At 36.3% G+C, this 13,535-nt stretch overlaps 1 protein-coding gene across 2 annotated transcripts; it reads left to right on the top strand.

Annotated features, from left to right (window-relative positions):
• Positions 1–1,489: 1,489 nt before the first annotated feature.
• Positions 1,490–13,523, top strand: LOC113049313 (ectonucleoside triphosphate diphosphohydrolase 2-like). 2 transcript variants are annotated; one of them, XM_026211568.1, is made up of 9 exons: positions 1,490–1,608; positions 8,597–8,714; positions 9,500–9,650; positions 10,351–10,510; positions 10,616–10,843; positions 10,932–11,195; positions 11,500–11,619; positions 11,876–12,010; positions 12,761–13,523. In XM_026211568.1, exons 2-9 carry the CDS (start codon positions 8,636–8,638, stop codon positions 12,962–12,964), a joined length of 1,341 nt encoding a protein of 446 aa, XP_026067353.1. In that variant the 5' UTR covers positions 1,490–1,608; positions 8,597–8,635; the 3' UTR covers positions 12,965–13,523. The 2 variants fall into 2 exon arrangements, with proteins under 2 accessions (XP_026067353.1, XP_026067352.1); XM_026211567.1 differs by lacking the exon at positions 1,490–1,608 and adding an exon at positions 4,651–4,873.
• The last annotated feature ends 12 nt before the right edge of the window (positions 13,524–13,535 follow it).

Here is a 13,535-nt window from a genome sequence, read left to right as displayed (position 1 = left end):
TTTATAGAAAACCATTAGATTCATGGTTCAGGGTTTGGTGGTCTTTGCCTAAAAATATTATGCTGGGTTGTGTTCAGCAAGTGTCTGCAGTCCAGTTTTACTGTGAACATGACTGTGGACTGCTTTGTGAAATTCATTATGAAGTGTGTAACACATTAAGCAGATACACAAATTCTCTATGGATTCATAATCAATCCTTCATAGAAAAATATATGCTGCCATATCAACTGCTGTGTCCATCAAGCTAATATTTGAACATATAATTGAAATCTGTGTGGCGGAAACCCACGATGGTGGCAGGGTATTAATAAAAGTGTGCAGCCTGAAGTACTTGTGAGGCTCAAGAGGAAGCACATCTTTGACAAACAAAGCAATGTAACCCATTCACTGTTGTATGCAAACATGCATTATTTCTAAGGCTTTAAAATATTGCAAGGCCATTTAAATCTGCTTTCACCATATTTCTTGACTACCAAATGTGCTTTTGATGACTATTCCAATACTGTTTGTGTAAAAAAAAAAAAAGAAAAACTCCAGAATTAAATTCAAACAAAGATATATGTTTAAAAATGTATAACTGTTATACTCCAGTGTGCCAATAAAATATATATCAAATGAAAAAAAAAGAAACCTGGATTGAATAACTTTATGCTCATTGTTCTCTCTCTGCCCTACTTTTTGTTAGAAACATTAAAGTTTCAGAAAATCAATATCTTCATAATTATTTAATAAAAGAGCACTAGAAGTGGTAGGCGAGTGTTTGAGAAACACGGAAAATCAGATATGAGGATTCACTACAAGATTAAGAGCAAAGGTCAGCTGGCTGTCTTCTGTAATTAACTATGAAATTTCACATTGAATGCCCTATTAAAAAAAATATTATTATTATTTGTGAGTGCACTACTGAATATTTGGTTAAATACCAAGCGCATATTTTATTAACATTACTGTTTTTGATGTGAATATTTTCTATGTGCAGTATGTTTTATGTATTACATATAATATTTCAATGGGTTTACCAGCATGAACAAAATTCATCACTCAGAACGCAGTACATTCAGTCACTTTCAATATTCAAAAAGATATGACATATGCCACAATAATGTTTATCATCAGTATCTTGTCACCACTTTGCTCTCATGGGGATATTGCACAGTGTGAGAGCATGCACAGACATTTGTTTCACTGTCACGATCAAGGCAAAAAACAACAACTGACTAAATCTATTTTAATCTTCTGAAATATGTGGAAGCAGTTGTGAGTTTTCTTACAGTAGGTGCAAATAATGTACTGTGGGAAATATTCATTCGTATCTACTGCCACAGTCTGATGGATGGAAAGTATAATTTTTAAAACCACTGAAATATAATTATCATTGCACAATCCGCCTCTCACATTAAACAGACATGGTCACAATCTGGTGTGGAGAAGGTGCTGTGCCAAGACAGGAGAGGAGGAGCTGTTCTGAATCTGTTTGCTTTGACATTCTGAGCAGAAGTAATCCAAACAGGAGTTCAGTGAATGGACAAACCCTGGGGCATCTTGCAACCTGATGCTTGTTTGTCTTCTTAAGCTAGCAGTCCTACTGCTTCTACATCAACTGGCGAGGTAGGCTTTTATTGGCGTTTATATTGCATTTGTGCTGTCAATTATTGTATTGTCAATTTAAAGGGTTAGTTCACCCAAAAATTAAAATTCTGTCATTGATTACTCACCCTCTTGTCGTTTCAAACCACTAAGACATTGATCTTCGGAACACAAAATAAGAAATCTGAGAGCTCTCTGCCCCTCCATAGACAGCAAGGATACGGTCACGACAGAAGCATATCAAGAACATCAGTAAAGTACTCCATGTGGCATCAGGGGTTCAACCGTAAGTTTACAAAGCAGCGAGAATAGTTTTTGTGCACAAAGAAAACAATAATAACATAAATTATTCAACAATTCTTCTCCTCAAGTTACAGTCTTCCTCCATTTTGGAGAGTACCCCTGAACGTAATCAATGTAATCAGTGCTATTCACGTTCAGGATAAAGTGTGCACAATGCTGAATGTAAGGATGATTAAGTATTTTACATTCTGGGGTAGGCCTATTCTCCAAAATGGCAGAAAACGGTAACTCAGGGAAAAGAAGTGTTGTAAAATAACATATTGCTATTATTTTCTTTGCACACAAAAATTATTCTTGCTGCTTCGTATACTGGTTGAACCCTGATGCCACATGGACTATTTTACTGATATCCTTGCTACATTTCTGTGCCTTGATCATGGTAGTATCCTATTTATGAAGGGTCCAAGAGCTCTCAGGTTTCATCGAAAAATATCTTAATTTGTGTCAAAGATGAATGGAGGCCTTACGGGTTTAAAACAACATGAGGGTGAGTAATCAATGACAGAATTATCGTCGTTCTAAAACTGTAATTTAATATGGAGGTTAGCATTGGTTTTTACACTGGGGTTATGAAACCATACTTTGGAAAAACAACACTATTAAAAAAATAATAATAAAAAAAGAACTTTCACATTACTGAAAATGTAGTTAATTTATACCCTAACACTCATGAATTCTATATCTGAAAAAATTGTTTACATACATAAGCCCTAGCCACACCTGTGCATCATGAACTACAATATTCATCTGATCTCTGCTGCCCTACCGCTTGTTTTTCCCACAGCAGGCAGCTTGGAAGAATCTCTGAGTACTCCCCGTACAATGAGCACAGCACAAACAAAAGATATCGTGGTGTCTCTGTATCCACATCAGCGCCCAGGATCTGTGCTGAAAAGATCTCTGTGGCGGTACACACATCTCACTGACGAGGGCTGGCAGAACGGATGCTTCCTGGACAAACAGCGCCTTCTGCTGGGCAGCCTGGTACTGCTGGCCCTGTGTGGCATGGTGCTGCTTCTGTTGTGGAACTACCAGTGCTTCATTGTTAACCACATGTGCCAGGACCCAGAGCATAGTTCGGAGTATGTGCTGTTTGATATGGATCAGCAAATGCTTTCTTCATATGGCCAAGCCTGAAGCTGTGATGCTGTATAAAGCAGCTTATAAAGACTGTTCCAAAGGGCACACAGAGACTGAGGTTGGGGGGAGAGAAACAGGGTTTATAAAATGCACAGAGCCCTATATCTACTTTTGAGATATTCATTTTATCTTTAACCTGACACACAAACACACACACGCACACACACACACACACACACACGCACACACACACACACACACACACACACACACACACACACACACACACACACACACACACACACATATATATATATATATATATATATATATATATATAGGCTGCAGTAATGTATAGTGAATTATTAGTAGCACTTGTAGACATATGAATATAAATTGGAATGTAAATAGTTGTTGAATTATAATAGCTCTGTTCAATGATTCATATTGTCTGTGGTTATAATTTGTGTTTACATCGCATAAGGCATGCACTTAAATTTTAAATAAATCCTCCTGGCACACAAGCAGTCATTTTCTATGACATATATATGCATCTACTCATGGTTTCCGATACATTTTCTGCACTGCAGTATGAGCGAAGTGCAACAATGGTCATGTTACACACCTTTGATGTTTTTGCAATTTGTTTACAATCCTGGTGACTTTTTTTTTTTTTTTTTTTTTTGCAGAATCCAGAGATAAGCGTTTTCTTGTTTGACGCAACACAACCTGCCATGTAGCCCAGTTTCAGCACTTAACAGACATCTGCACTTCAGACAGCGTAAACCACACATTCAAAAAATGAAAAAACAAAAACAGAAGCCATTGTAGCTTTCATCAAAGCATGAACTTTATACAATGCACAGCTTCCAAGTATGAGTGCAAATGGCTGTCAGACACAAAATGCAGTGAGGTTTTTGTGATAAAAGTTGACAAAATAGACTAGTGGGGCCAGTTGTCACAGGCGTGTTTTCCAAGGGTTATATCTCAGTAAATAAAAGTTAGATTTAGAAGTTTGTGTGTGTGTGTGTGTGTGTGTGCTCTTTTAAGAAGCAGTTTACAAATGGAGATCAAAATGTTCTATAAATACTTGATTTTCTCTGAAATTTTGTTAATCTTCTTCACCACTCAAAATGTGAAGGAATATAAGCTGCATGTAGAATAATTCTGTGAATTTGGTCTTCCTAAGTAAAATTATAATATTATAATCATATAATCAACCACACTAGTATACTGTACATTTACAGAATTCAACTATATAATAAAGGTGGATTTTAAATCAGTGAGTATGTGTCTTTTAAGATACTTTGTCAGGTTGGAGGAAACTGTCACGTGTGTTTTAAATGCTATTTAATTTCGCACAATAAATTATTTCTAAAATGAATCGCGCAAACAAAGATGCACAATTATTTGATAGGACTATTTTAGTAAGCTACATTTCTGTGCTTCGTTTTAATAGCCTTAAAACCACATTGGCGACATGCTATTGGGGTATGCTGTCACAAATGTAAACGTGTGTTGACCGATCTGAATATTTTGCCCTGGGCAGTAACTATTTAATGTTTCATAGCTTTCAGTAGACTATATGATTTATTGGACTACACAATCTAACAGCGAGAACCTGTTGCGCCACGGACACATGACGAGCAACAATAATGTTAGTGCCATGCCCACTTGGGTTTGCCGCCTGTATTTCACACGTCACAATACCTGACTTGCCAACGAATGTCGTTGCAGACGCAGTCATTTGTCTTGTGCGGATCGCGTCGCTTAGATGGTGTCCATGGGTAACCAACAGCAATGCCGGATCATTACCGCTACTGCGGCTCTGTTTCTGGCAGTCTGTGGCATTCTCCTGCTCGTCGTACCCACGGAAGACCTCAAAGAGCCCCCAGAGTTTATGGTAATAATATTTTTTTCTCATTCGTGACACACACCGGCTACAAACTCGAAAGAGGCGAAGGGAACATTTCAAATTGCCGCGACGTTACACTGCGCGCGTTATAAGAGCTTGTGAACAAATAAGCAGCTTATGTGTATAATATCGACCAGTTTCCGGTAGAGCAGAGATAATAACGAGCGCTTCCTCTGCTCCTCTGCATGTTTCACCTGCCTTGTCTTGCTCAAGGTGCCTCAGAAGGCTCTCTAGTTTGGACCACCAGAGAAACCATGGAGAGTCTCTCAGATTGAAAACGGCAACGGTTATAATAAAGACCTTTTGGGTGATTTTTCCCTCTTACAATATAGCTATAATATACAATATATAATTGTGACCTTGGACCACAAAACCAGCCATAAGTAACATAGGTAGCTACATTAGAAATAGCCAACAATAGGTTACATACATTGAATGGGTCAAAATGATATTTTTATTTTATGCCAAAAATCATCAGTATATTAAGTAGTCCTAAAGATCATGTTTCATGAAGATATTTTGTACATTCCCTACAATAAATATATCAAAACTTAATTTTTGATTAGTAATATGCATCACTAAGAACTTGAATAATGATGGTGTATAAAAAAAAACAAAGACCTTTTTATGACTAGTTTTTTGGGGCAGGTTCACATTTCAAGATATAAAAGTAAATAAATAAAAGAGTTAATCACCAGAGTTAATGTGGATAACTTTTAAACCATTGTGAGAGGAGAAACTGATTTTGGTAACTTATGATGTGTGATTTGGTGACCAGTGATCTATAATGGATCCGTGTTGGTCACCCTGCTCAATATCTGCAGTTGCTCACATCAAAACAATATGCTTTATGAGATACTAAATAAATAAATTTCATCACCACCAGTGTGAATTTTTGGTAGCATTTAAGCTGTTTTGTGTGTGAAATAGTGAGGGGTAAAGGATTTCGGTAACCTATAATGCTGCCTTTTCAGGTTTAATGACTTTGCTTTGTATCTGCAGTTTGTCACATCAGGGCGAAATGCTTTCAGAGGAATGAAACAGAGGAGACGTTACCTGAATGTAGGTTTAGAGTAACATCAAGGCCACAATGAAATAGAGAAGGAGGTTCAGTTAACTTGTTGTATATCTGCAGCTGCTCATTTCAGAGCAATATGCTTTCTGAGATATAAAACAAAGACATTTAGACATCACAGGTATGAATATCCATAACAGTAAAGTTGTTGTGTGAAAAAAGGGGAGAGGGGGACGGGAATACCTCTTATTGGTCAGGTTTTTTTGTTTTTTTTTTGCACAATACTACCACTTTCCTAAATGTATTGTAGTGGAACAACTGAATAAAATCACAAAATTAACCAAATATCAGTTGTTTAAATTTAAGCGTATAAAAATTTGTTTAATTCACTTTTAAAAAATACAAAAACAAAATAGTTCATAGTCGTCCAGTTTGGTGTATGCCATTTCAGAAAGGCATGGCAGGCTGGTTTGTGGAACATCATCTATGTCAGCTCAGAGCTAATGATCATAAATCTGACATGGTTCATGTTAGCTTATAATAGAGTACAATTTAATGATCATAATCCATCAGGACAGCCTTAAACGTGTCACAGTGCTTAAAATAGACCCTCACAAATAATGAAATACATCTTTACATACTTTTTGTAAATGACCACCCAGTTATCATTTAAACACAACAATAAAAGCTTAGTGCAGATGATTTGTAATTTTATAGAATCTTATGTTTAATAAAATCATTCCTAATAGATGTTCTTGTCAGTTAGATATTGAAGTTAGTTTAATTTCTATTTAATGTTGTCATACAAATAATAAAGTGTTCAGAATGACAAAAACTGTTACAATAATAATATTTCATGACAAATATTAACCATTAGTTGCCTTTGCCTGCATGACAATGTAATTATACCTGATGGCCAACTTGCCAAACTAAATATTTTTTTTTTTAAATCTGATAGTAGCAGTTGAGCTATATTTCTCCAGCTGCACTCTCTTTTTGATTTACAGTCTTATGCACATAAAAGCTCTTGGTCATATTGGCTGGATCTCATTGTTTGTATTTCCAAGCAGTTTTAATTCAATACTTTAATCCCTTTTCCTTCTTAGAAACATGACCGTGAGTCATTGTGCTTTTGAAGATCTGGGAATTGTGCATATAGTATTTGTTCCAATATTTTCCTCGTACACACCCATTACTGTTAGATTACTTAACTGTCCTTCGTCATATTTTGACAATTCGGTTTAGCTCCAGGGTAACATCATTTCTTGAATCCTATGTACACAGATGGCTGATGGCACAATCTAAGCAGAGTCACATTGACATAGAAAGGCAAACTTGAACATGTTTTGAGTCGCCTATTGAACTTAAGAGCTGCTAGACACCGTTATTATACTAAGCTAAAATGGCTGTATGCAAACTGTAGGCAAAGTCTGGAAGGCAAGATATATGTACTTTGAAGAGATTATCATGGTTTGCATGAAATGAATAAAGTTCAGGCAGCGTCTTGCCCCAAAATACACAATCCTTTGGGAAGCATGTACTGCAGGTGTGTGCGTTAAAAGGAAGGGATGAAAACAAAAGTCTGTGGCATATGTAAATGAGGCTTGTTATTTCTTGATCTTTAGGTTGTTTTATAATCATTGAGCAAATATTTAACACTACTTCAAAGAAACATTTAAGTAAATTATATTTGCAAAAGAGGTGAGTCATGTTCACTTGAATAATCAGCATTGCATTATGAATTGTCTAATAAATGAGTTTTTAAAGCAACAAGATGCATCTAGTAGAGTTGTAAACTGGACAGGTTAATTAATTAGAAAACTTCAAGTATTAGCTGCATCTAATATGTTTACATTTATCAACCGTAAGTTACAAATTCATATTCTAACCGAAGAGGAGATTTTTCAGTAAAAGCTAATGTAGTTCTCACATGTCTTATTCTCAAATACACACCCTGTTTTTAACAGCATGAGACTTTACATGAAATTACCTGGAGCAGGTTACACCCGCTATGTGCAAGTTATCACACACTACTAAATATTTAAGTTTTGCACCATTAAACTTAGTTGAAGTGTGACTCTGCGTAGAATCCATCATCCAGGAGTGAAGTCTGGAATAAAATGGCAAACTGATCAATCAATTATCAATAAACTCATGTCAGATTTCAATCATGTCATTTAGTCCATGTTTCAATAATAAAAAAAAAGACAAATTTTCTGATTTTTTAGAAAATTAAAAATAACCTTTTTTTTTTAAATATATTCAAATCTGAATTTTCAGCAGCCATTACTCCAGTTTTCATAAATCCTTAATAATTTGTTTTCCCCAATATGCTGATTTGGTGGTCAAGAAACGTTTCTTATTATTGTCAATGTTGTGCTGTTTTTTTTTTTTTTTTTTTTTTTTTTAAAGCTGTGATGCATGTTTTTCAGGAGTTTTTGTTGAATACAAAGCTCAAAGGAACAACATTTATTTGAAATAGAAACCATTGGGGTACCATTATAAATGTTTTATTGTCACTTTTGAATTTAATGTGTTCTTTTTTGCTGGATAAAAGCATTTGCATGAAAGCAAATTCAAGGTGTATATTTTGGCAGTGTGTCTGTGTATGCATGTCTCCCCTTGCAACCAAATTCTTGTCACCACAGGTTTTAGCCTCCTCAGCCTCTTTTTTATGCTGTTGTGTTTGTTCTCAGTATGGAATCGTCCTGGACGCTGGATCCTCTCATACGTCTATGTTTATCTACAAATGGCCAGCTGACAAGCAGAACGGTACCGGGGTAGTAAGTCAACACAGCGAGTGTCATGCCAAGGGTGAGTATTTTATGATAAATGGCTTATGATGTTCCTCATTTGAAAGTGTCTTGGATCCAAATATCTGGTATGAGACTAAATGTAAATGTCAGGCAATAAGACAAAAAGAATGGTCCAACAGGGATGTGAGATTGATAAAACCTTGTGCAATACTGTAGCTTAAAATAAATGGTTTTGTCTACATTTATTTCTTTTTTTAGAAACAATTTCCCAAATCTTTGTTTTAAAATGTATCACACTTGTCAAAAGTTACTTACAGAACAGTCATTACAAAATCCAAATGACAACGTCAAATGTTTTAATTCACTATATGAATTGTAGTAAATGAATTCTTGATTTTTGTTCACTGCTTGAGCATTTGCATTGAAGTTCATTTGGACTGAGATATGGAATTGTTAAGAAGAGTGCTGAATTGCAACACATTGTTGCCCACTTCCTTTTTTTCGTGGTGGTGCCTTAAGTTTGCCCTTTTACAATTTCATCACTTTGGTTCAGTCTTCCACTCTTCTTTAGAGATCTGACATTCACAGAATTGGGATCTTGAACTCTTAGTACCCCTCAAATATTGCTGAGTGGCAATGTTCTACGGAAACATCTGGAATAGTCACCTAAAAACATGTCTGGTTGCATTTATGGTAGTCAAGTGTCCGTGGCATTCCAGGCAGTGAAATAAGAACTGATTGTTCTTCCCCATGCAGAGTTCGTAGATATTAAATGGAATTCTGTTATTCTTTTCAGTTGTCTGATGAACTGACCTCTCTCTCCCTCTCACTTTCTCTAATCAGGAGGTGGGATCTCCAGTTATGCGGGTAACAAAGGAGGAGCAGCCAGTAGTCTTGAGGAATGCATGGGAAAAGCCATGCTGGAAATCCCAAAGTCAAGACACAAACTCACCCCTGTGTATCTCGGAGCCACAGCGGGCATGAGACTACTGCAGTGAGTCAGAAACTCATCGCTTTTTGATTAAAGCTGCTTTTATAACCACATATGACAAATTTATCATTATCCTAAATAACTTACCTCTTATAACTTGCAAAACACACTACTGTTTGTTTGGGATCAGTAAAATTGTTACAAAAAAAAAAAAAACATGAACCCTTTTGATCAGCCAATCTATCAAAATCTATCAGCTAATCTGATGTATAAAATTGGTCTAAAGTGTCAGAAGAGTACGGAGTCCCGCACATGACATGCAGGAAAAAATATAAGGCTAAATCGTGTGCACGATTTACTAATTCGTTCCCTCAGTGTACTAAAACGTGCACATGATTACTATTGCGTTCCCTCGATTTACTATTGCGTTCACTCGATGTTGCTAAACCGAGGGAACGCAATAGTAAATTGAGGGAACAAATTAGTAAATCGAGGGAACGCAATAGTAATCGTGTGCACATTTCAGTAAATTGGGGGAACGAATTAGTAAATCGTGCGCACAATTTTTTTTTCTTGCATGTCATGTGCGGGGCTCCGTAGAAAAGTTATAGTTTTACAAATTGTTTAGTTCAATGTAAATTCTGTTCTTTGAATTTCTATCCATCAAAGAATCATAAAAAAAGTATACAGAGAGAAAAGAGATTGTATTAACAGTGACATTTTTCAAAAAAAAAAAAAAATGCACTTGTGTCCTATCACGCAGTATTTCTAAACCTAAAGAGTCAGATGAGGTTTTGAAGGAAGTGGCAGACAAACTGAAGACCTACCCATTCAGCTTCAAAGGGGCCACCATCTTAAGTGGACAAGAGGAGGGAGCTTATGGATGGGTCACAGTCAACTACCTGCTTGAGAATTACATCAAGGTACAGTATATTGTTAGCCATACTGCATATTTCACAACATCTGAATGTCCTTTACTAAATTTGGTACTGGCCATTACCCTACTTTTTTCTCTTTCATGTCTCTAGTATGGTTTTGTGGGTCATTGGCTGTCTCCAGGTAGAGACACAGTTGGTGCTCTAGACTTTGGTGGAGCTTCTACTCAGATCACCTTTGAAACTAAACAGACGGTGGAGAACAAGGACAATCTGATGAAACTGCGGCTGTACGGACGAGACTATCAGATTTACACACAGAGCTTTCTGTGTTATGGGAGAGACCAGGTGTTATTCAGACTGCTGGCACTTCTGATGAAGGTTAAGTGGAGACCTTTAGTCTAAATGATTAACTGATTTGATCATATTTAGAGTGTATCTTCTGATGTTTTCTCTTCATATCTTATAGACTCAGGGTTCAGACCGCTCCATAGTTCACCCCTGCTATCCTGCAGGTTACAGTGACTCCGTAAAGCTGAGCAGTGTGTTTGATACTCCATGCAATGAAAGACAAACTCATTATAAACCTGAAGATGTCCTGCAAATCAAAGGCACAGGGAACTACGATCAATGCCTGGGAAACGTTTCTCGTCTCTTTTCCTTTAAAAACTGTTCTTATTCCAGATGCTCTTTTGATGGAGTCTTCCAGCCCAACATTACAGGAAACTTTATGGTACGAGTTGCTAGAGAGCTTAATATGGAGTATTTAAACCCTGTGCATTCAGTTGATTTATTTTTCAAATATATTTTATAAACCAACATAACATGCAGTTTATTTCTTCATCTCTTATGCCTTTGGTAACATAATGTCTTTACTGGTTAACATGTAAGCAGTTAAGTGAGACCGCTCTAAGCATTAAAATAAATAATGAATTCCTTTTCTGGACACTCAGAAAAGGAATTCATGATTGCATGTGTTACTATTATGATTATGCAATCTGCCTCTCCATCACCAGTTTTTTCTATCTCTGGCACAGGCATTTTCTGCATTTTTCTACACACATTCCTTTCTCCAGGAAGCAACAAGCATGAGCATCACATCCCAAGAACATTTCGAGGACGCTATCCATGTTGTCTGCAACATGAGCTTTCAGCAGGTACTGCCCCTGAGCTAATTTTGAGCCCTGCTATTCTGAGATGACTTTCCCCATATCTCAGCAACCAACCATTGATTGAGAGTCTCAGGTTCTTAACTTAACAGTACTTTATTTTATATGAAGATGTTGTTTTATATATATACACTGTCTTTTTTATGAAGCAGTATTGAATATTTAACTTATTTATTTAGCCAACTTTTATTAAATGACTTTCAGATATTCCTCTCAACTTTCTCCTTCATTTCCTTTGCTCTAGATGACAACTAAATTTCCGGGTCAGGAAAGCCGTTTGAAGGACTACTGCACAGTCTCTGCCTTTGTGCAGGTGCTCCTGTTCAATGGATATGGCTTTGATTTTCACTCTTTCCCCCACATCTCCTTCCTGAAGAAGGTAGTTAGACCTATTTGCAAAAACTGACACCATTTACCTCCTTAATGCACATTCCCTATTTATAGGCATACAACATTTATTTTTGATATCACCAAACTCTCTAATTCTTCAACCTCTTCCTTCCAAACATTTGTCACATAGAGAGCACTTTTCACTGTCCGGTCAATTTCACATGAATAAAATCAAGTACTATATTTTATTTTATTCTTAATTTAAAAACAGGAGTAAAATAGATTTTTGTGTTGATTTAAAGGAATAGTTCACCAAAAAATACAATTTGCTGTAAATATACTCACCCTCAGGCCATCCTATAATTATTTGGTTTCTTCATCAGAAAAGATTTGAAATCATTTAGCATTGGATCAGTTGCTCACCAATGGATCCTCTGCAGTGAATGGGTGCCCTCAGAATGAGATTTGGTAATAAAAGCATGAAGCTTAACACTTCACTGGACATTAATTGATGGATTATTGTAATGCTTTTATTGGCTGTTTGAACTCTCATTCTGATGGTACCCAATCACTACAGAGGATTCGTTGGTGAGCAAGTGATGTAGTGCTAGATTCCTCCATTCTTTCTGATGAAGAACCCAACTCATCTACATCTTGGATGGCCTGAGGGTGAGAAATGTTTTGAGGGTGAGTAGTATTTTCATGACATTTTTATTTTTCTGTGATCTTTTCCCTAAAGCTTGGTGAATAAGTAGACCCCTCTTGGTTAAAAAAGCTGACATGTTGCATTGGTTTGCAGGCGGGAGGTACATCTGTTGGCTGGTCCCTTGGCTACATGCTAAGCTTAAGTAACCTGCTGCCCGCTGAAGATGTTTTACTGAGGAAATCACTGCGCTCCGGCGCCTGGAGTGCTCTGATTGTCCTCTTTTGCTTCCTTCTTATTGTGGCGCTATATTTTTTGTTGCGAGCCATCCGTAAGAAAGACACTGGTAATGTCATTTAATGATGTTAGTTATTTTGCTCCCTAAGTACATTATAACGCTTCTGTTTACAGTACATTGAAAACAACACAGATGCACAAAAGACTTTTTGTATCACATTTCCTCAAACCTATCTCATTTCAATCACCAATTTCTTATCAAGCACATTTTATATAAATGCTCATTTTAGAAGAGACTGTACAACAGGAGACTTAATTTTAGAAGTGTTAAATCTAATTAATCAAGAACATTCATTTCAAGATGTCTGTCTTTTCATAATGTTGAATGTTTGTTATGTATGCTATGCTGTGCCTTAATATCCTATGATGTATTCTTGTTTTAAAACCTTTTTCTAGATTTATTTGTGTGCTATGTTCTGTAAACCAAAGTCAAAAGCACTGAAACATTCAAAATGGAAAATCTTGAAAATGTAACTATGCAAATAGAAGAATGTATTTGATTTTGAAATGTATTTGGCTGCTTCTATTTCTGCTGAATCAGGAAAGCTTTTGTAATATTAAATAAGTTTAAGTGTTTACTAATTTTTCTGTACTTTGTAGATATAATAAAACACTGAATGTGTTTGGCCTTTTG

This window comes from Carassius auratus, chromosome 30 (genome assembly GCF_003368295.1).
Source record: "Carassius auratus strain Wakin chromosome 30, ASM336829v1, whole genome shotgun sequence".
Lineage (NCBI taxonomy): Eukaryota > Metazoa > Chordata > Actinopteri > Cypriniformes > Cyprinidae > Carassius > Carassius auratus.
This window is presented reverse-complemented; position numbering and strand designations above follow the sequence as displayed.